The sequence below is a fragment of the Sorex araneus genome, chromosome 3 (assembly GCF_027595985.1).
Source record: "Sorex araneus isolate mSorAra2 chromosome 3, mSorAra2.pri, whole genome shotgun sequence".
Classification (NCBI taxonomy): Eukaryota; Metazoa; Chordata; class Mammalia; order Eulipotyphla; family Soricidae; genus Sorex; species Sorex araneus.
In genome coordinates this window covers 213617314-213638231 of record NC_073304.1, presented here as the reverse complement: position 1 = coordinate 213638231, position 20918 = coordinate 213617314, and the positions used below count along the sequence as shown (strand labels likewise).

At 64.2% G+C, this 20918-nt stretch overlaps 1 protein-coding gene across 1 annotated transcript; it reads right to left on the bottom strand.

Moving 5' to 3' along the window:
* Window positions 1–6512: 6512 nt before the first annotated feature.
* Window positions 6513–20538, bottom strand: COL1A1 (collagen type I alpha 1 chain). Its single transcript, XM_004608670.2, has 51 exons — window positions 20369–20538; window positions 18567–18761; window positions 18413–18447; window positions 18266–18301; window positions 18068–18169; window positions 17241–17312; window positions 16993–17037; window positions 16781–16834; window positions 16567–16620; window positions 16122–16175; window positions 15969–16022; window positions 15638–15691; window positions 15500–15544; window positions 15333–15386; window positions 15188–15232; window positions 15051–15104; window positions 14782–14880; window positions 14652–14696; window positions 14458–14556; window positions 14283–14336; window positions 14081–14188; window positions 13943–13996; window positions 13621–13719; window positions 13472–13525; window positions 13283–13381; window positions 12747–12800; window positions 12577–12630; window positions 12410–12463; window positions 12274–12327; window positions 11911–11955; window positions 11721–11819; window positions 11496–11603; window positions 11124–11231; window positions 10926–10979; window positions 10720–10773; window positions 10496–10603; window positions 10350–10403; window positions 10192–10245; window positions 9933–10094; window positions 9749–9856; window positions 9535–9642; window positions 9399–9452; window positions 9203–9310; window positions 8911–8964; window positions 8712–8819; window positions 8437–8490; window positions 8134–8241; window positions 7750–8032; window positions 7445–7635; window positions 6973–7215; window positions 6513–6880 (listed from the first exon to the last, which is right to left on the bottom strand). Exons 1-51 carry the CDS (start codon window positions 20457–20459, stop codon window positions 6734–6736), a joined length of 4383 nt encoding a protein of 1460 aa, XP_004608727.1. The 5' UTR covers window positions 20460–20538; the 3' UTR covers window positions 6513–6733.
* Between the last annotated feature and the right edge of the window lie 380 nt (window positions 20539–20918).

Genomic DNA, 20918 nt, shown 5'->3' with positions numbered 1-20918 from the left:
CAGATGTGGCCGACTCCAGACAAGTCCTGCACTTCCTGATGGCCAAAGGGGTCCTTGCCAGACTTGAGACTCGGCGCCACTGGCCTTGGCCTCAGTGCCCCGTCCTGTGCACAGTGGAGGAGGTGCTCGGGGTCATCCCAGCAGTTCTTAGGGGAACTCGTGCAGCCAGGGATGGAGCCCTGGAACTCCTTTATGCAGGCCATGCACTTCCACCCATTTCCCGCCTCTTTCCAACTGGTGTGTATGGGGGGGGGGTTCAGCCACACCCAGTAGTGCTGGGGTCACTCCAGGGTGCTCAGGAGACCACACTGTCAGGAATAACAATGGGCTTGAGGGCCGAAGAGATCGTACAGCAGGTAGGACACCCGCTGTGCACGTGGCTGACCCGGGTTCAATCCTGAGCGCAGAGCCAGGAGTAAGTCCTGAGCACTGCCAAAATGTGACCTTAGGACCAAATACATACATAAACAAACTGGGATTAATCATGTGAGGAAAGTGCCTTCATCCCTGTACTTTCTCTCCAGCCCCAATTTTTTACCTGGAGCTAGAAAACAGAAATGGTAATTGTAGGTCACTGTATTTTTTTTTGAAATGGATGTTATTTTTTTATTTTTATTTATTTATTATTAGTGAATCATCATGGGGTAAAGTTATAGACTTACAAATTTTCATGCTTGCGTTTTAGTCATACAATGATCGAGTACCCATCTCTCCACCAGTGCCCATTTTCCACCACCAATGGTCCCAGCATCCCTCCCTCCACCCCCACTCTGTCCCCTTCACCCCACCCCACCCCGCCTCTGTGGCAGGGCCTTCCATTTTGCTCTCTCTCTTTTTGGGTGTTGTGGTTTGCTACAGTGGCCATCATGCTCGGTCTATAGTTTATTTTCAGCCCATATCTACCATCTAGGTCACTGTATTTTTACTGGACAGTTCTCTCTCTCTCTCTCTCTCTCTCTCTCTCTCTCTCTCTCTCTCTCTCTCTCTCTCTCTCGGACTTTTGGGCCGTGTGCAGCTGTCCTGAGGTGGCCACTCGGGCTCTGTGCAGGGGCGGGGGAGGTCGCTGCTGGGCTTCCTGCGTGCAGGGCTTGCGCTGCCCCGGGGCCCTCTCATGCTTGTAAAAGAGCATGTATAATTTTGCTTCATCAGATAAGGATAGCTTCTGCCAAGGAACGCTTGAACGTCCCAGTTCCGCTAGACTCATGTGTCCTGGTGGGGGTTTCCTCGGTTGGCCGGTTTCTGTGTTGGTTTGGGTCCCACCCGGAGGTGCTCAGAGACTAATGTGGGCCTGTGCTCGGTCCCGCCGGTTCTGCGGCTCTTTATCTCGACCCAGATCAGGCCGAGCAGCCTCAGCCCCGCTGCTCCCTGCTCCGACACCTGCTTGCCGCTGGCCGCGGGGCACACAGGATGCTGGGCGGCCTTGAGAGCGGGGACCTGACCCCGCACAGAAGTTATTCACGGCTCTGCGGCCCCGTGGCTCTAGAATGTGCTTTGGTCCCACCCATCCCGTCTCCCTCCCAGCACCTCATGCAGAGAACACAGCCTCTCCAGCACCCCAGGGCACCCAGCTCAGCTTCCCCCTCACCCTCTGTCCGAGACAAATCTCCCAGCAGGCCATGCGCCTCAGGCCCAGGGACCCTCCGGGTGGGGGCCACCTTCTTCCAGAGCCCGCCTCCTGGTTTCACCCAACCTGCCTGGTCCCCCCGGGGGTACTTGGTGGGGGGCCAGACTCAGCCCCTCTGAGTGAACCCCCTGCTCAGACTCCTAATTCCCTGCCCTGTGTCCCATCTTGCTCATTCACAGAGACCCTCCTGTGTGCCCTGTGTCCCATCTTGCTCATTCACAGAGACCCTCCTGTGCCCCCTCCCCGCCCACGCACACACACCCTCCCGAGGCTGGTGCAGTGTACCCGCCAGCACGGCCTGCTGCTGCCTGTGCATGTCTATGTGTCTGTGTGAGTCTGTGTGCACGTGTGTGTCTGTGTGTGTCTGTGTGTGTCTGTGTGTGTCTGTGTGAGTCTGTGTGAGTCTGCGTGCACGTGTGTGTCTGTGTGTGTGTCTGTGTGAGTCTGCATGCACATGTGTGTCTGTGTGTGTCTGTGTGAGTCTGCGCACACATGTGTGTCTGTGTGTGTGTCTGAGTCTGCGCGCACATGTGTGTCTGTGTGTGTGTCTGTGTGAGTCTGTGTGCATGTGTGTGTCTGTGTGCGCACCTTTATGTGGGTCCGTGTGCATCTGTGTATCTGTGTTTGCGTCTCTATGTGAGTCTGTGTGTCTGCGTGTGCATGTCTGTCTATGTGACTCTATGTGCATATGTGTATCTATGTGTGTGTCTCTGAGTCTGTGTGTCTGTGTGGGCATCTCTGTGTGAGTCTGTGTGCGTGCATCTGTCTGTGTCTCTGTGTGAGTCTGCATGCATGTGTGTGTCTGTGTGCACTCCTCTACGTGAGTCTATGTGCAAATGCGGGTATCTATGTGTGCATCTCTATGTGAGTCTGTGTGTCTGTGTGCATCTCTGTGTGAGTCTGTGTGCATGCGTCTGTCTGTGTGAGTCTGTGCATGTGTGTGTCTGTGTGTGCGTCTGTGTGAATCTTCATGTGTGTCTGTGTGTCTGTGGTGTGTGTGTGTGTGTGTGTGTGTGTGTGTGTGTGAGCTGCTGCTCTCTCCGGGGCAGATGTGGGGGGCCTGCTTCCCTCATAGGTGGGTGGCCGTGCCAGCCAGCATCCTCCCTCAGGCACATGCCCACCATGCCCACCTGCAGGCCCCTTCGGCTTGGAAGCAGCCTTGGCCTCTCGCTCCCCTCGTCCCCCCCCCACCCTTTGCTCGGGGCTCCCCAAACCTGCTTCACTTGCTAAGCCCTGGAGGAGCTGAAAAGCCGGGGTGGGGGCGGGTCTGCCCAGACGGGCTTCCCCCAGGACAGAGACCCTCCAGCCAAGTCTCCTCTCTGCAGTTTTCCCTCCGGACTCACGGAGCATTCGGGCTGGGCGAGTGGCGCTTCTGCAGCAGCCCTGGGGAAGGGGCCGTGTGCCCCGCACAGGGAGGGCGTGTGTGGAGCGCGAGGGGCCGCGTGCAGAGCCTGGCCGGCAGCGCCCTTAGGGCCTGGCCTCAGGGCTGTGGCAGAGGGAGAGGGAAGGGGGGCCTGGTGCGGAATGCGGCCCGCCCCTCCGCCCGCCTCCTCGCCGGTCCCCCCACACTGAGGCCCCATCCTACCCCACCCTACACACGTGTTCCCAGGTACCCACATGCGCACACTCACTCGTGCAGCAGACGTGGCTTTGTGCATGTGGGCCGAGGGGCTGGGCCCGGACCCCCAGTCTTGCTGCCCAGGAGGGTCCTGGCCCGTGGCACTGTCTGTAGTTGTGAGAGGAGACGAGAGAAGCACATGAAAGCCACACGCAGCCGCTGGGCGCTCGGGTGGGAAGATCCCGACCCGCAGAGCCCCCCCAGAGCCTGCAGCCACGTGAGCCCGCCGAGGGCCCACACCCCACTCCCCAGAACTGCCCCCTCTACCTCTCCCTCTCTCTCCTCTCTTTCCCTCTCTCTCTTCTCTCTCTCCCTCTCTCCTCTCTCTCTCCCTCTCTCCTCTCTTCTCTCTTCCTCTCTCTCCTCTCTCTTCCTCTCTCCCTCTCCCTCTCTCTCTCCTCTCTCTCTCCCTCTCTCCTCTCTTCCTCTCTCTCTTCCTCTCTCTCCCTCTCTCTCTCCTCTCTCTCCTCTGTCCTCTCTCTTCCTCTCTCCCTCTCTCTCTCCTCTCTCTTCCTCTCTCTTCCTCTCTCTCCTCTCTCTCCTCTCTTCCTCTCTCTCTCCTCTCTCTACTCTCTCTTCCTCTCTTGCTCTCTCCCTCTCTCTCCTCTCTCTCTCCTCTCTCTTCCTCTCTCGCTCTCTCCCTCTCCTCCTTTTCCTCCTCCTCTTCCTCCTCCTCCTCCTCTGCGTGTCACCCAGGGTCTGGTGGACTGTCCCCACCCTGCTGTGTGGCGCCCAGCCCCAGGCCTGTGAGCCTGGCCAGCATGGACAGAGGAAGTGGGCAGCGTCTGGTTTGGACGTGGCAGGAATCTCTTGGGGGGAGAGCCCGGGGGGAAGCTAGGATCCATTTTTGAGCCTCAAGTTCTCTCAGAACTCAGCCTGGATTGAGGGAGAATGAGGGGCTGGGGGATGCTCGGCCCGGAGGGTGGGTGAGGGAGACCCTCCAGGTGAGGCCCGAGGCCCGAAGGCAGGCCTGGAGGTGGGCGTGGGGCATATCTGTGCGAACTGGGGCGAAACAGCTAGAGTATGGCCGGGGGCCGCCAGCGTGGGGATCTGCGTGGTCCCAGGAGACCGGGGATGCAGGAGGCTGAGTTACCTGGGGCCTTACCCATCCATGGGACTCAGCACCCAGGAAAGCTGGGTGTGTGTCCGCCTGCCCTCACACACTGCCCGTGGGGTGGCGCTGGGCGAGGGGGGTCCCGTGCTGAGGGCAGGGCTCAGCGGCATGCCTGGCACCCCCCGTCAGGACTCGGGGGACTGCCTGGCCACTAATGCCCTGGGGTGCATGGGGACAGAATCCAGAGCCACCCTTTGTCCAGTCTCTGGGCGTCTGTCCACTTCAGCCTTCCGGCCCCCTGGGGGAAGGACCGTGTCCCCATGGACAACAGCCCGCTGCTGTCCCCTTCTCTGGCTCCTTCATGAGGGACCCCCCACTCCGCTCTCAGGCAGGCGGGGTTGGTGGAAGGAGGAAGAGGAAAGGGCTTTTCTGAGGGCGAAGGAGTGGGGGCTGCTCAGGCCAGCCGCAGAGGGGCCAGGGCTTGCTCCCTGGGGACACGGAGGGTGGAACGGCCGGAGCCCCTAGGGGACTCTCGCAACCTTCCTCCTGGAGGAGGCTGCCCCTGGTCTCCCCGGGGCGTCTCCGCTTGGGCGGCATCTGGCTCGTGCAAAGCTGCTCAGGGCGGTCGAGGCGGGAACAGAGACAAGGTCCCTCAAGTGTGCCTCAGGAGGCAGCTGGTGGAGGGCCCTGGGCGCCGCCTACCCCTGGCCGTGGTGCCCACAGCCCACGACAGGGAGGAGAGCGGGTGACATGGAGAATGAGATGGAAGGGAAGCCTGCGATCCGAGGGGAGGTGTGACTGGGGTGTGTGAGAGTGTGTGTGCCTGTGTGCATGTGTGAGTGTACTGTGTCTGTGTGTGCATGTGTGAGTGTACTGTGTGTCTCTGTATGCATGTGTGAGTGTACTGTGTGCCTATGTATGTGCATGTATGGATTCAGGGGTTATGCCAGGATGGTTGGAAGAGAGGAAAGAGAGGGCATGAAGGCCAGGAAAGGCAAGGGGATGGTGGGGAGGGGTGGGGGAACCTAGAGGATCCTAGGTGAGAAGAGGAGACCCCATCCCCCCACACACTCACCTCAGAGCTCATCCCTCCCCCCGGCAGCCCCTCAGCTTCAAGGACCGAAATGAGCAACCACTGCAGTTTGTTTGGGTCATTTCCACATGCTTTATTTCAGCAACCAAAATAATTAAAAACATCTCAAATTATTATACACAGACAAAATAGGTACAGAGTCACTTGCTTCCTCCCACCCCAAAAGGGAAAAACTGTTTTGTGCTTGGGAAGTTGTACTGGGAAACGAGAGAGAGAGAGAGAGAGAGAGAGAGAGAGAGGGGGGGGGGGGGGAGAGAGAGAGAGAGCACCCCTGTCTGTAAGAGAGAGGCGCTGAGGAAGAGAGGGGCTCAGAGGGAGAGGTGGGAGGGGGAGGGCAGGAAGTGAGGTCCCGTAGGGCCTGGACTGCCCCCATGTTAAATAGCACCGTCAGAAAATTCACATGAGTCCTCATCCACAAAGGGAAAAAAAAAAACAAAGAATAAAAAAAGACTTTGACAAAAAGGAACATTTGCTGGTCTGGGGGTGGGGGGTGTTGACATCCATAGCACCTGTGGTTGGCTCCCAGCCACCCCGTCACAGAGATGTAGCACCTTTGATAGAAGGGACGCCTCCCGCCAGCCCCGACGCCCACACAGTGGCCCGCGACACACGAGGACAAGAGCGAGGTAGTCTTTCAGCAACAGTGACATCGGGGCGCTGCCCCCCACCCTCCCCGCTGCGCCCCACATTTCCAACGCCGAGGTTTCCTGCGAACCCCCTGAGGGGCGGTGGGGGCCCAAGCGTGCCCCTCACAGACAAAGAGGGGCACATTTCGAGGATGCCAGCTGACTGCGTTGATAGTCCGAGAACCCCAGATGACCCCCAAAAAGTTTGGGGGTGCTGGGGAGTGGGCTGGGGCTGGGGGGCCTCAGATGTTTTGCATTGCCCTTGGTTGCTGGGCAGACAATGCAGTTTCCTGTGTCTTTGGGGGAGACTTGGTTTTGGGGAGCGGTGGGGGGAGGCCCCAGGGTGGGGTGGAGAAAGGAGCAGAAAGGGCAGCGTTGGGGTGTCTTAAGCCCAACGGGCAGAAAGGGGACTTACCCCCCACAAGGGTCTTCAAGCAAGTGGACCAAGCTTCCTTTTTTTAAAAAGTTATTTATTTATTCTTTTTTTTTTTTTTTGGAAGGTGGAATGCACTTTTTTGGCTTTTTGGTCATGTTCAGTTGGTCAAAGATAAAATCTAAGTTGGAGAGATGAATGCAAAGGGAAAAAAAAATTTTCCAAAGTCCATGTGAAATTGTCTCCCATTTTTTTTTGATATTTTGGGGGTTCCCGATTGGGTGGTCTGTCTGTTTCCAGGGGTGGGGGAACCGGGTGGGAGGGAGCCAGATTGGGACAGAGGGTTTACAGGAAGCAGACGGGGCTGATGTCGAAGCCGAATTCCTGGTCTGGGGCGCCAACGTCCAAGGGAGCCACGTCGATGATGGGCAGGCGGGAGGTCTTGGTGGTTTTGTACTCGATTATGGTCTTGCCCCAGGCTCCCGTGTGACTCTGGGGGGAGGGGAGACGGGGAGAGGGGTGTGACCCGGGGCTGGAGGCGCAGGCCGAGGGGAGGGCGTCCCCCCATCCGGCCGGGGACTCACCGTGCAGCCGTCGAAGGGGACGCTGTAGGTGAAGCGGCTGTTGCCCTCGGCCCGGATCTCGATCTCGTTGGAGCCCTGGAGGAGCAGGGCCTTCTTGAGGTTGCCGGTCTGCTGGTCCATGTAGGCGACGCTGTTCTTGCAGTGGTAGGTGAGGTTCTGGGAGGCCTCGGTGGACATCAGGCGCAGGAACGTCAGCTGGATAGCCACGTCGGCGGGGTCGGAGCCCTCGCCGCCATACTCGAACTGCGGGGTTGGGGGGTGCGGAGGGGAGAGAAGTAAGTGCCCGCCTGCTGCAGCCCTGGGTACCATCCCCTCCCTGGGCCCCCCTCTTCCTAAGCCCCCCAAAACAGAGCTCAGGCTTCATCTGCCCCAACCTCCTGGTCTCCGCGACGTGGACACCGCCCAGTGCCCGGAGCAGAGGTCCCGTCCACCCCCCGTGCCCGCCAACCCGGGGCTGGCCCAGCCCAGGCACCTGGAAGCCGTCGGTCATGCTCTCGCCGAACCACACGTGTCTCTTGTCCTTGGGGTTCTTGCTGATGTACCAGTTCTTCTGGGCCACGCTGGGCTGGGTGGGGTACACGCAGGTCTCGCCCGTTTCCATGTTGCAGAAGACCTTGATGGCGTCGAGGTTGCAGCCTTGGTTGGGGTCGATCCAGTATTCTCCTGCGGGGGGAGGTGGGGATGAGGGGCCGGGCAGTGAGGAGGAGTCGGGGAGGGGTGCGGGAGCCGGGCGGAGGGACACTCCCCCCGCCCTGCCTGCGTGGGACGGGCACTCACCGCTCTTCCAGTCCGAGTGGCACATCTTGAGGTCGCGGCAGGTGCGGGCGGGGTTCTTGCGGCTGCCTTCGGGGCTCCGGATGTTCTCGATCTGCTGGCTCAGGCTCTTGAGGGTGGTGTCCACCTCGAGGTCACGGTCGCGGACCACGTTGGCGTCGTCAGCCCGGTAGTAGCGGCCGCCGTCGTGGGCTTTCTCCTGAGGTGGCTGAGGCATGAAGCTGAAGTCGAAGCCGCCACTGGGAGGACCAGGAGGGCCGGGGGGGCCAGGGGGGCCGGGGGGACCCTGTGCAGAGGAGCGGGGAGAGGAGGGTTACCAGCTATCCGGCTGCACACAGGGCCGGCAGGCTGAGGACAGGCGGCGGGGAGGTGGGGGCCAGTACGTACAACAGGACCAGCATCACCAGTGCGGCCGCGGGGACCAGGGGGGCCGATGGGGCCGGGGAGACCGTTGAGTCCGTCTTTGCCAGCAGCACCAGCAGATCCAGGGGGGCCCTGCGGCAGGGAGAGCCATTTGGAGGAAGCCCACCAGGGACCCCAGACCACCCCCCAGAGTCCCCCAACCCTCGGGGAGCTGTTAGGGATCTTCTCCCCCTCCCCTGTCCCTTGTCCCCTGTCCCTGACCCGCAGAGGGATGCCACCCCCGTCCCGGGCTCAGACAGGCAGAGGCAGGAGCCGAAGGGCACTCACCCGGGGGCCAGCAGGACCAGAAGCTCCGGAGGGACCTTGTTCACCAGGAGAGCCCTGAGGACAGACATGGCAGCAGGTCAGGCCTAGAGTGGCCCAGGCCGGCTACCCGGCCTCAACATGGACCCCTGTGGACCCCCCCCTCTGGGAAGTGCCCACCCACCTGCAGGCCATAGTCCCCTCGAGGGAGAAGTGAGGAGGATGTCCCGGAGGGGAAACCGAGGCAGAGTGCTCCCCACCCTCCCCCTGCAGCCGGCGGGGGTGCGGTGTGTACTCACGGGAGGACCAGGTGGGCCCTGGAGCCCAGAGAAGCCGCGGTGGCCTTTCATGCCTCTGTCACCCTGCTCGCCAGTCTCACCCTTGTCACCACGAGGACCTTGGGGTCCCTGGGAGAGAAGCGAGGACACTCAGTGCCGAGGGGCCCGCATTCGGCGGGGCGGGGCAGCGTGGTGGGGCGAGGGAAGCGCGGGCACTTACAGCGGGGCCACGGGCACCAGCAGGACCGATGGGGCCGGCAGGACCAGCAGGACCCTGGGGGGGCGGAGAGAGAGTTAGACCCCGCAGACCCTGGCTGACGGCCCAGCTGAGGGCCAGACACCCCTTCCCACATCCGTCCTGGGGCCCCAGGTGAGCCTCCGGCGAGATGGATGAGCACCTGCGCCCAAGCCCTGTGGCCTGAGCACTGTCTGGAGAGGGGCCTCCAGGCCGGGCGGGGTCCCTATCCCCCACCCTCTGCACGCAGCCTGGGGGGTCCGAGTCCAGCTCTTACCGTCTCTCCACGATCTCCACTCTTGCCAGCAGGACCTACGGGGCCGGGGGCACCAGGAGCACCAGGGGCGCCAGGGGGTCCGGCGGGGCCTGTCTCACCACGGTCACCCTGTGGGGGGAGAGGGTGGGCTCAGCCCGGTGGGGGCCGTGGGGGAGGGGAGCAGCTGGCAGGGCCGGGGAGGGGGGCGCTCTCTCACCTTGGGGCCAGGAGACCCATCTCGTCCGGGGGAGCCTTCGGCACCAGGAGATCCCTGCAGAGAGAGGGGTCAGTGGGGAAGGGCTCGAGGCAAAGGCCAGCCGGGGGGTCCTGGCCGGGGGCTGTGGGGGCCTCACCTCACGTCCAGACTCGCCAGGAGGTCCAGCCAATCCAGGGGGGCCCATGGGACCAGGGGGGCCGCGTTCTCCGCTTGATCCGGAAGGACCTTGCTTGCCGGGTTCACCCTAAGGGAGGAGGAAGAGTGCACTGAAGGGGAGCCCACGTCCTCCACCACACCCTCTGCGCCCGGGACACGGCCTCCAGGGGGTCCTCCAAGTCGGGGGCACTCACAGAGGGGCCGGGAAGTCCAGGGAAGCCTCGTTCTCCTCGCTGGCCGGGCAGGCCCACCACACCACGCTGTCCAGCAATGCCCTGAGGCCCGGGGGTGCCGGGAGAGCCCTGCGGGGTACAGACAGGGGTGAGGCAACTGCGCCCCACTCCGGAGGCCCCCTCCCCAGCCGGGACTCGCACGTACAGCGGGACCGTCAGCACCGGGGGAGCCTTTCTCGCCAGCAGGGCCGGGGGGGCCTGGGGGGCCGACTTCACCGGGGCGCCCGGCGGGGCCGGTCTCACCACGGGGGCCTTTGCCTCCTTCCTTGCCAACAGGGCCAGGGGGGCCAGGGGGGCCGGCGTTTCCCTGGGTGGAGAGAAGGGGAGCGGTCAGAATCCAGTGGGCCCAAGAGTCTGACACCACCCCCACCCGCCCGGGTCCCCCACCTTGCACCAATACTCACAGAGGGGCCGGGGGGACCGACGCGGCCAGCAGCACCAGGGAAACCAGTAGCACCCTGAGAGACGGGCAGAAAGCGGGGGTCAGGAGCTGCACCCCACACCTGGCGCAGCCACACTGACTCCTGGAGCCGGGCCGGGGAGGGTCTGTGGATATACTCACAGGGGGACCAGCGCTGCCACGAGCACCTTTGGGTCCGGGAGCACCAACATTACCCTGCAGAAGAGCACAGAGGCGGGTCAGCGCTGCTCTGTCTCGGCCGGGCCCTTCCGGCCGCCAGCAGCTGGGCCGGGCTCGGGGGGACTCACAATGGGGCCGGGGGCTCCAGTGGGGCCAGCGGGGCCGGGAGGTCCAGCGTCGCCTTTAGCACCAGCATCTCCGGGTTCGCCTTTAGCACCAGGCTGGCCATCAGCACCCTGTGGGGGGACAGGCGGGAGGTCAGACAGACAGGGGGACAGAGGGACAGATGGGGGAGACCCCAGGGCAGGGAGACGCCCCCTCCACGGAGAGCAAAGTGGGGTTTGCTACTCACTGGGGGGCCAGCAAAGCCAGCAGGGCCGGGGGGACCAGGCTCTCCACGGTCTCCCTAGAGGGAAAAGAGGCAAATTGGAGAGGGACCCCACTCGGGGGGATTTGGTAGGGGGCAGGGGGTGGGGAAGGGGAAGGATGGAAAGGTAGGGTGGGGTGCAAAAGGAGAGTGGGGCCACGTCGGGGGACCATGTCAGGTTCTGTACTTACGGGGGCACCACGAGCTCCGGTGGGACCAGCAGGACCACTGGGTCCACTTTCACCCTGAGGAGGGGGATGAGAAGCTCAGGTCTGGGACCCCCAACTATCCTGACCAATGAGCCCACTCCCTTCTGGCCCCCACCTGAGTGGCTGAAGGGCCAGTGCCCGTCAGGGAAACTGTATGCTGGGGTGGGGGGGACACCTCACCTTGTCACCAGGGGCACCAGCAGGACCAGGGGGACCGATGGGGCCAGTCAGACCACGGACACCGTCTTTGCCGGGAGAACCGTCAGCACCTTTGGGGCCAGCATCACCCTAAAGACACAAGATTCTGAGACGTGCAGGGCAGCGGGTCCAGCTGGCCGGGGGGGGGGGGGACCGTCCCCAGCTCTGCCCTGTGCCCACCCATGCAGAGGACTCTCAGGGGGGACAGGTAACTGCCAGGAAGTCCCCAGCCCTCCTGTCTGTTGTTGCCATGGTGACTGGGCCCCGGTGCAGACGGAACAGAGGACTCAGCACAGAGGAGGCGCAGGGCAGGGACGAGTCCGAGAGGAGACACGGCTCGGGCGAGGGACTTACTCTGTCACCCTTGGGTCCGGGAAGGCCAGCTGCACCCCGTTCCCCAGGCATGCCCTGAAGGCCAGGGGCGCCCTGGCTGCCGGGGGCTCCAGGAGCTCCAGCGTCGCCCTAGGTGACAAGCAAGAGGACCCAGTGACCAGCAGGTCCAGGCTCCGCCCCCTCCCAGCCCCCCCATTGTCCGGCGGTTGTCAGGTCCCAACTGCGTGGCCCACAGCAGCGCCGCACCTTAGCACCATCGTTGCCGGGAGCACCGTTGGACCCACGGGGGCCAGCGGGGCCAGGGGGGCCTTGCACTCCGCGCTCTCCAGGAAAGCCACGCTCGCCCTGAAAGGGAAGCGCAGACCGAGTGATGGCTGCTCGGAGACCAGGCAGTGGCCAGGGGGGCCCCCGGGTTCGAGGGAGTGTGGATACTCACTCTAGCTCCAGAGGGGCCGGGGGCACCCAGGTCTCCAGGGGCACCCTGCAGGGGACAGGAGAGAGAGAGTGAAGCCCGAGTGACCCCCAGACACGCGAGCAAGCACTTCTGGGGGTTGCACCGGTGACCACCCCCCTCTCAGCACCAAGCTGGGGCGAGCTGACCCCACGTCCAAGACTCGCTCCCCAAACTTGGACTTGAGGGGACAAGAGTCCCAGCCACCCCTCGGCTCCTTCCAGAACCATCCAGCAGCTGCAGGTGCCCTGGGGCAGCCCCTGCCTGTTGGAGGGTCCTGCCGGGCTGGTGGTCTCTCAGCAGCTCAGGATGCCCCCCTGCCCCATGGCCCGGGGCTCCCCCTCTTACCTGTTCACCGGGTTTGCCTGCTTCACCTGGGGGACCAGCGGGGCCGGGGAGACCCTGGGGGTGGGAGGAGGGGGTTAGACACCAAGGGTGGGACCCCCAGTCCCCCCGAGTGCCCCTCGGCTGCCTGAGGCCGCACCTGGAATCCGGGGGAGCCGGCGGGGCCTTGTTCTCCTCGCTCACCAGCAGGGCCCTGGCAGGAGAGAAGGGCTCAGTGAGGGGAGGCCAGGACAGGGGTGCGGAGGGGTCGCCTCCCCTGCCCCGCGCCTCATGCCCCCTGCCCGGTGCCCCTGCCAGGACACTCACAGCAGGCCCGGGGGCGCCCTGAGCTCCAGCCTCTCCGTCTTTGCCAGCAGGACCCTGTGGAGGGAGAACAGGGAAAGCTGAGGGGGGCGGCCGCGGGGTCGGGGGGTGGCCAGGGCAGACACCCGGTGCCAGGAGAGGAGGGGGCAGGCAGGACCAGCAGAGGTGCTCACCACAGCGCCGGGGGGCCCGGGGACGCCTCGCTCTCCAGCTTTGCCAGGTTCTCCCTGTGGGGGAGGAGAGGTGGGTGAGGGATGAAGGGGGGGGTCCCCGCACCCGCCTGCTGACTCCGACGGGGCTTGGAAAGGGGTTTTCTGAATGAAAGCCTCTTCTTGCTCTGACTGGGAGATCCTGGGGCCCCTCCCTGAGACCCCCGCCCCAAGGCCCTCAGGACCCCCACTCTGCTTCTCCCGGGAGCCCTGCTGTGCGCAGTGCCCCAGCTGCAAAGGGCACTCACAGCCCCCTTGAGCCTCCAAGGCCCCTGAGACTATTTGAGGGGTGGCTGTCACGTCCAAAGGCCAACCCCTCCCCCGGCGTCGGGGGACTGGGAACCAACTGTCCTTATTTCCAGGGACAGAGCAAATGTGGTCCAGCCAGGAGAGGCCCTCAGCGTGGAGAGGGAGACTGTGGCCCAGAGAGGGGCTGCGAGGGGCCTGCGGTCACACAGCAGGTCTGCGCTGGGCCCATCCTGGTCGCGCTGAGTACTCACAGCAGCACCTTTAGGTCCAGGGAATCCCATCACACCAGCCTGACCACGGGCACCAGGGGGGCCAGGGGGGCCGGGCCGACCATCTTGTCCAGCGGGACCCTGAGGACAGAAGAAGGAAGGCACAGCCGTGAGAGGGGGAGGGCAGCGGGGGGCAGCAGGGGTGCGAGGGGGCCGGGCAGGGATACTTACAGGGGGGCCAGTTTTGCCATCAGGACCTGGGCTTCCTGGGCTTCCGGTCAGACCCTAGGGGGAGGCAGAGGCAGTGAGTGTGTGGGGGGGGTCCCTGCTGCAGGGGACACCTCCTGCCCAGAAGGGGTCACGCAGGGCAGGGCTCTCACCTTGGCACCGGGCAGACCCGCCTCTCCAGGGCGACCAGCTTCACCAGGAGACCCTTTGGGGCCAGCAGGGCCGGGGGAGCCACGTTCTCCAGCAGGACCCTGGATGTGGGGGAGGGGGGCAGGGAAACACGGCCAGTGAGTCTGGAGTTGGGGCGGCTTGGCCGGGGGCGCCCACGTGTTCCCCTTCCAGGGTGGAGGGGCGTTTCGAGGGGCAGTGATGAGGTGGGGAGACCCAGCGAAGGCCCAGTGCTCAGTGAGGCCCGCGATGCTCCCCCCTCAGCTGCCCAGCCCAGTGCCCCCCCCTGGGGCGCCAGCCACGTACCTTGGGGCCAGCAGCACCATCAGCACCAGGGAACCCGCGGCCGCCAGGTCCACCCTGCAGGAGGAGAGGGGGCCCGTGAGCTCAGACTCGGGGCGCCAGGCTGGCACTGAGGGTCAAGGAGGAGGGGGGGGCACATACACGCTCGCCAGGGGGTCCGGGAAGGCCAGTGGGTCCGGGTTCACCGCGGGCGCCTCGTTTTCCTTCTTCCCCAGCAGGACCAGGGGGGCCTTGAACACCGGCAGGGCCCTGGGGTGGGCAGAGAGGAGGGCTGGGGCTGGAGCGGGAGCCCCCGGGGGGCCGGCCCCCCAGCCCCCACCCCTGGAGGCATCCCCGCACTCACGGGCTCTCCCTTGGCACCGGTGTCGCCTTTGTTGCCAGGAGCACCAGGTTCGCCCTGCGTGGGGGGAGGAGACGATGAGCCCAGCGGCGGTGGGGCACTCAGGTTCCGCGGTCTTCCTGCTCCCCACGGCCACAGCGGGCGCGCAGGAGCGCACATGGGGGCGCGCTGTACTTACACTGTTACCCTTGGGACCAGGGGGGCCGCTGGGGCCCTGGGGTCCGGAGGGGCCTCGAGCGCCAGGGAAGCCAGGAGCACCAGCAATACCGGGAGCGCCCTGCAGGGGGCAGAAGAGGTGAGCCTTGGGCCCACGGGCGGGCGGCCTGGGGGAGGGCGGGTTAGGGGGGCCTCTGAAGCTCACAGGTTACTCACATTGGCGCCCTTGGCACCGGGTTGTCCGTCAGCACCAGGGTTTCCCTGTGGTACAGGGAGAAGGGGGGTGAGTGCCAGGCCAGGACCCGGAGTCGGGCGGGGCGCGGGGGCACGGAGCGGGGGCACTCACAGCAGGGCCTGCGGCACCAGCAGGGCCAGGGGGGCCGGGCTCTCCACGCACACCCTGGGGACCTTCAGAGCCGCGGGCTCCTTGGGGACCAGCTTCACCCTGGGGAAGAAGAAAGGACAATTCCAGAGCCCGCCGGGAAGCCAGCACCGGGGGGCAACGGTGCTGGGAAGAGGGGCTTTTCTCTCACATCTTGGGGTCCTGCTTTGGGGGCGCAGGTGAACACTCCCCCTTGGCCTGCGGGACTGTGCTCGAGGAAGATGGGGTCTCACCTTAGCACCCACAGCACCAGGGAATCCAGGGGGTCCGGCGGGGCCAGTGGGACCCTGGGAAGGAAAGAGAAACATTGGCAAGAGGGGGAAGGTTGTGGGGCCAGGTGTCAGATCCCCCAGCCCAGGCCCACACTCACCGGGGGTCCAGCAGCACCAGTAGCACCATCATTTCCACGAGCACCCTGCAGAGAGAGGGGGTCACGTCCACGGTGCACTGCCCTGTGGCTCCCGGGGCACCTCTAGCAAAGCCCAGGGCTCCCCCAAGGGGCCAGGGGTACTTACAGCAGGTCCGGGGGCTCCAGGACGACCTCTCTCACCAGGCAGACCGCGGGGACCCTGGCAACAGGAAGCCACGTGAGGGGGGGGGACACAGCCCTTGGCCGCCTCAAGTCTCTGCTGGCCCCCTCCCCTGCTCCCCCCCCCCGCTCCCCGAGAAGAGGGGCACTCACCATCTGACCAGGGGCTCCGTTTTCACCAGGGCTTCCGGGCTCACCCTAGACAGAGAGCAGAGTGAGGGGTTCCTGCAGGGACGAGGGCGGGGGGGGTGCATGGGGTACAGGAGCCCCTGAACTCCCTCTGCCTCTTACCTTGGGGCCAGCAGGGCCGGAGTCTCCTTTGGCACCATCCAGACCGCTGAACCCCTAAGAAGGCAGGAGAACCCGGGTGAGGTCCTGTGACTGCGAGGGGCGCACTGGCACCCACCCAGACCCCAGAGGAGCCTTGAGGGGGGCACTGCAGATATCCCTCTGTCTTTGGGCTAAACCAAAGCCCTCTCAGCCCCGCCACCACCACTCCCGGTCCCTGGGGGACTGTGGGAGCTGCTGTGCCTTGCACCCCTGCCAGACACCAGGGCCTCTTGGGAAAGGGGCTAGAAGAAAGAGGAGTGCGGAGGGCTGTGGCAGGGACCCGGGCACTCACTCTGTGTCCCTTCATTCCAGGGAGACCAGCAGTTCCGGGCAATCCCCGAGCACCCTGTGGGGAAGAGGAAGGAGGTCAAAGGCTGTCTGTCACAGATGCCCCCATGTGCTTGCAGGGGGGTGCCCCCGGAGAGGCAGGGGCGGCTCCCCTCACCTGAGGTCCAGGAGGGCCACGCTCACCGGGGCGACCAGGCTTCCCAGCTTCACCCTGAGGGAGAGAGAAGGCCACAGTGTGGGTGCCCAGGCAGGAAAGGGGGAGGCCCGTCTCCTCGGGCCGCAGAACCAGCGCCAGGGCCCGGGGGCTCGGCTGAACTCCACTTCATTTCCCTGCACAGGAGCCCTGGTTTGGTGAATCTGGAGTTTCTCCAAAAGAATGTGCTTATCCCCCCCCCGCCCCGCCCAGTATTTAAATCACTCCTACTGGGGAGATGGGGAAGCACCCCGGAAGGATGAAGTCACCCCACATCTTCCCCATGGCAGAGAGAACCTGTCCTCCTGCCTCTGGACGGCAGGGAGGCGGGTGCTAGGGGCCAGACAGGGACTGGGCCCAGGGGGGTGCAGGTGTGGGTCGATGGTTTGTCCCTATCGGGGCTACTTACATCATCTCCATTCTTGCCAGGGGGGCCAGCAGGACCACGGGGACCCATGGGACCCTAGAGGAGACAGGGAGAGATGTTGGGGTACTGAGCACAGGGAGCAGAGGAGGGACTGGAGGGCAGGACACCGAGGACCCCAGAGGGGCTCCTTCCACAGAGACTCAAGGCGGGTAGGGCTGTGGGGTTGAAGAGTAGAACTGGGGGGGGGGTCACTTACGGAGGCTCCAGGCTCGCCGGGCTCACCAGGGGGGCCTTGGAAACCTTGGGGGCCCTGGAGGACAGGAGAGAAAGGTGGGTTCAGAAAGGCAGGTCCACACCAGCTGTTCCCAGCTCGCCACGAGCTCTCTGAGCACCTGCCCTTCTTCCTCCCACCCCTGCACCCCCAGGCCAGAGCCCAGGGAGGTATGTGACATCACCCCGGATACTCACAGGTGCACCAGGGGGGCCAGGAAGACCTCGGGGACCAGAAGGACCCTGCAGGAAAGAAAGAGGAGACCGTGATGAACCCCTGAAAGAAAATTCCACAAGGATGCAGGCCTGCAGGACTCTGAGAGGGGGTCTGAAACACCCCGCCCCCCAGGCGCCCAGGGAAACCCCCTCCATGCCACCCCTGGCCCAGCCTGCCTGGGTCCCCTCCAGCTCCTCTCTGTCCCCTGTCCCTTCCCGGGGTGGCTCACCATGGGACCAGGCACGGAAATTCCTCCAGTGGATTTCTCATCATAGCCGTAAGACATCTGGGGAGCAAAGTTCTAGAAAGAGACAAGAGCCAGTGCTTGAGACGGTGCGGACCACGGGTTGAAAGTGAAGACATCTCTGATACGGGGGCAGGATGACAGGACGTGCCTCAGCAATGGAAGGCCAGGGCCACAGAGTGGCCCCAAGTGCACTGCCCAGGTATACCCAGGCCCACGGGCCCACCCAAATAGCCTGCAAAGCCCACCACTTCAAAACTGCTCTGAGATCTGAAAGCTAAGGGGGGGGGGGTGGAACCTAAGGGATGTTCCAGAAGAGAAAACTACAGATATCTGACCGTTAAGTGTTAGGATTGGAGCCCTGGGTGTGTGCGTGCAGGGTGGTGGTGGTGGGGGGGGCGCAGGTAGAGGGTGCTGCATGGAACAAGACTGCGTGAGTGAGTGGGCTGGCCTCACCCCAACAGTATTATCTCTGCCTTCAGTGTCCTACACCGTTGTGCTGAGGTCTTCCTGCTCTCAGCTCAGTCCTCTGGCCCTGAGGAAGCAGCCCCCACGTGGCACTGAAGCCAAGAGGGGATGTGCCAGCACCAATTTCTCAGATGGCTCAGGGGGGCAGACAGGTAAATATGGACACACAGAGACCGCCAAAGCAAAGCAACCCAAGGGCTGCGTGAGAGTTCTTTGACACTTCTCTGACAGCTTCCGATGATTTCAAAATAGGAAGTATGCGTTTGGGGTGGGGGTGGGGAGGGGGAAGGGAGGAGGGCGGGACTCTGGAGACCCTCCACGAGTGGTCCTGAAGCTCCACTTACTCCTCCGAGGCCGGGAGGTCCAGGGGGTCCAGGAGGGCCTGGGGGTCCAGGCAGTCCAGGCTGTCCGGGGATACCGTCTCGGCCGGGGTTGCCAATGGGTCCCTGAGCGGGGGAGGAGCGGTGAGCGCCAGAGCCACGCCCACCCAGGTACCCCGTAAGCCCCCTCGGCCCCGCCCCAGCGGGAGTGACCACCCTTACCCTGGGGCCGCGGGGGCCAGTGTCTCCTTTGGGTCCCTGGAGGGGAGAAACAAAGAAGGCGAGTTAGAAGGCAAATGGGCCTCCCCCAACCCGGCCCCTCCCCAGATGGGGGCGTGGGCGAAAGCTGGGGTGTGCGCAGAGGCTTACCTCGACTCCGGTGCTTTCTTGGTCCGTCGGTGACACTAGGGGGGATGAAGAGACGCAGGTGAGTGCGGGTCGCCGCAGGTGGCCCCGGTTTCGGGGCGCCCCCGGCCCGCCCACCGCCACGCCCGGCCCCACCCCGGCCCCGCGCTGCGCGTACCCTCGCCGTCGGGGCAGACGGGGCAGCACTCGCCAGGGGGCACTTGGGCGCCAGGACAGTTGTTGGTGTCATCGCACATCACATCATCGCACAGCACGTTGCCGTTGTCGCAGACACAGATCCGGCAGGGCTCGGGTTTCCACACGTCCCGGTCATGGTACCTGAGGCCGTTCTGTATGCAGGTGACTGGTGGGACTGGGGCGAGAGGAGGGGAGGGGGCTGTCAGGGGCGCCCGAGCCCCCTGCTCCGCCGCGGCCCCCCCTCCTCCTCCCGTGCCCCTCCTTCTTCCTGCGCCCCCCTTGGTCAGAGGGGCACATTAGAGTTTCCATTTCCCGCCTCTTTTCAAATTATTATTGTTGTTATTATTATTATTATTATTATTATTATTTTTCTCCCTCTCCCCAAATTCTTCAAGCTCATCTGCTCCTCATCAGCGCCAGTGACAGCGCCGAGGCGCCGGGCCAGGACGTCTGTAACTCTTTCCAGTTCCCAGGAATTTAAACAAAGCTTTCGAGCCGAGTCGCGTCCAACTCTAACCTCAGCCCATTGGCGCGGAGGCCAAGGGAAATAAAAGGCCATTGGGTGGGGGAGTGCGGAGGTGGGGAGGAGGGGAGAGAAGAGGCGGAGCCCGCCCAGGGGCGGGCCTCGGGGGGCTGGCCCGGTGGAAACTGGAGGGGTTTGGGGAGGGGGGAGAGGGAGGAGCGATGGGAAATCCAGACCCCCGCGTGGCCCCCCGGTCCCCGGGCAGGTGGGACGTGTGGGCGGGGCAGACTGGCCGGGGCTCCCGCTGGAATTGCACTCCCAAGGGTAGCGCACGTCTAAGAACCCCGGCTCCGGGACGACCCCCGCGTCGCAAAGCCGACCAGTGTCGCTGGGTCACTTCGTAAACCAAAGAGCCCAAAAAAGTCCTCAAATAGTAATAAAGTGGGTTAACCACGCCCACCGCGCCGGCGCCGGGCGGCCGCTAGGTGGCGCGCGACGCTAAGCAATGGGCTCGGGGCGGGGCTCAAGCCCCCGAGTGGAGACTTTTAAAGGACGGGGTGGGTTACTCCCGTTCCCAGTTTTATTTTCCAGGTTTAGAAGCGGGGGTCCACACCCGTTCCGAAGCCCCCCGGCTTCCTGCTCCAGCTCCTGCGCCGTGCGGCGCTGGGCTAGACAGGCGCTGTACTCCAGAGCCACCGGCAGAGGGCGCCAGGACCCCGCCCAGCCGAGTCCTCCCAAAGTTTCTTGGCCTCCACCCCGCCCACTCTCCGCGCCCCCTCCCCCCGCGGCCCTGCACCCCCGCGGCCCCAGGAACACTGTCTAGCCTGCAGAGCGGCAAACAATCTTTCTTTATGAATCATCCCACAGCCCTCCTGATTGCTTTTACATCCCGGGCTCCAAATTCTCCGCCCGGCGCCCCCAGCCCATCCTCGACGTACTTTCCACCCTCTCCGCTGGCACCCGGCGCCCAGACCCCCCACTTGGCTCGCGGTGCTCGGCAATGTGCGCTCAGGATTCCCTCCCGTGCCAGCTCGCGCCGCGTCCCATCCGCCCCTCCAATCCTGGTGCGTGCGCCTGTGTGTGTGTGTGTGTGTGTGCGTGTGTGTGTGTGAGTGTGTGTTCATCTACTTCCCTGAAATCCCCCCCACCCAGCGCGCACGCCCTTCCCTCCCGGGGCGCGCCGAGGACGAGCCCTCCCCGTCTCCCATCCGTCCCGCGGTCTCCGGAGCATCCCGAGTCTCGTTTAAGTGCGCAGACACCTGGGACCGAGCGCGGGGCGCGAGTAAGTAACCCAGGACTCCCCGGAGTTTGGGACTTACTGTCTTCTTCTTGGCCCTTCTCTTGGCCGTGCGTCGGGAGGGCGGTGGCCGCTAAGAGGAGCAGGAGCCGGAGGTCCACAAAGCTGAACATGTCTAGGCCCTAGACATGTAGACTCTTTGCGGCTGGGGTGGGGGTTAGCGTCCGCTCATGCGTGGCCTCTCTGCGTGCCTCCTGCTCTGACCCCGAGGAGAAGCTCCCGTCTGCTCCCACCACTGGTCCGGGCCCCTTTTATACCATCCCGATGGAGATCCGGGAGGAACCCTGCCCCTAGCAGAGGGGGAGCCGGCTGCCCGGGCCCCAGCCAATCAGAGAGGCCTGGCCCGGCCCCCAAATTGGGAGTTGGACGGAGTTGGGAGGAGGAGGGGAGGAGGAGGGAGTCCACCGCACATCTCCCCCCTTCCCAGGGCTGCCTCCCCAGCCCCCCAGCCCAGCCTGGGCCTAGGATGCAGCCCTGAGGGTGCAGCTGGGACCTTAACACAGTGTGGGCTGGAGAGTGGGCTCGGGACCCCTAAAAGGGGACCAGCCAGCATTGGGGAGCTAGGTGAGAAG

Excerpts from the sequence above, each read along its gene's own strand:
- COL1A1 (XM_004608670.2), bottom strand. The coding sequence starts at position 20,459 with ATGTTCAGCTTTGTGGACCTCCGGCTCCTGCTCCTCTTAGCGGCCACC. Across the intron at positions 18,448-18,566 it reads CGTCTGCCCCGACGGCGAGG|TGTCACCGACGGACCAAGAA; the intron begins GTACGCGCAGCG and ends CATCCCCCCTAG. Across the intron at positions 11,820-11,910 it reads CCGGCCCCTCTGGAGCTAGA|GGCGAGCGTGGCTTTCCTGG; the intron begins GTGAGTATCCAC and ends CTTCCCTTTCAG.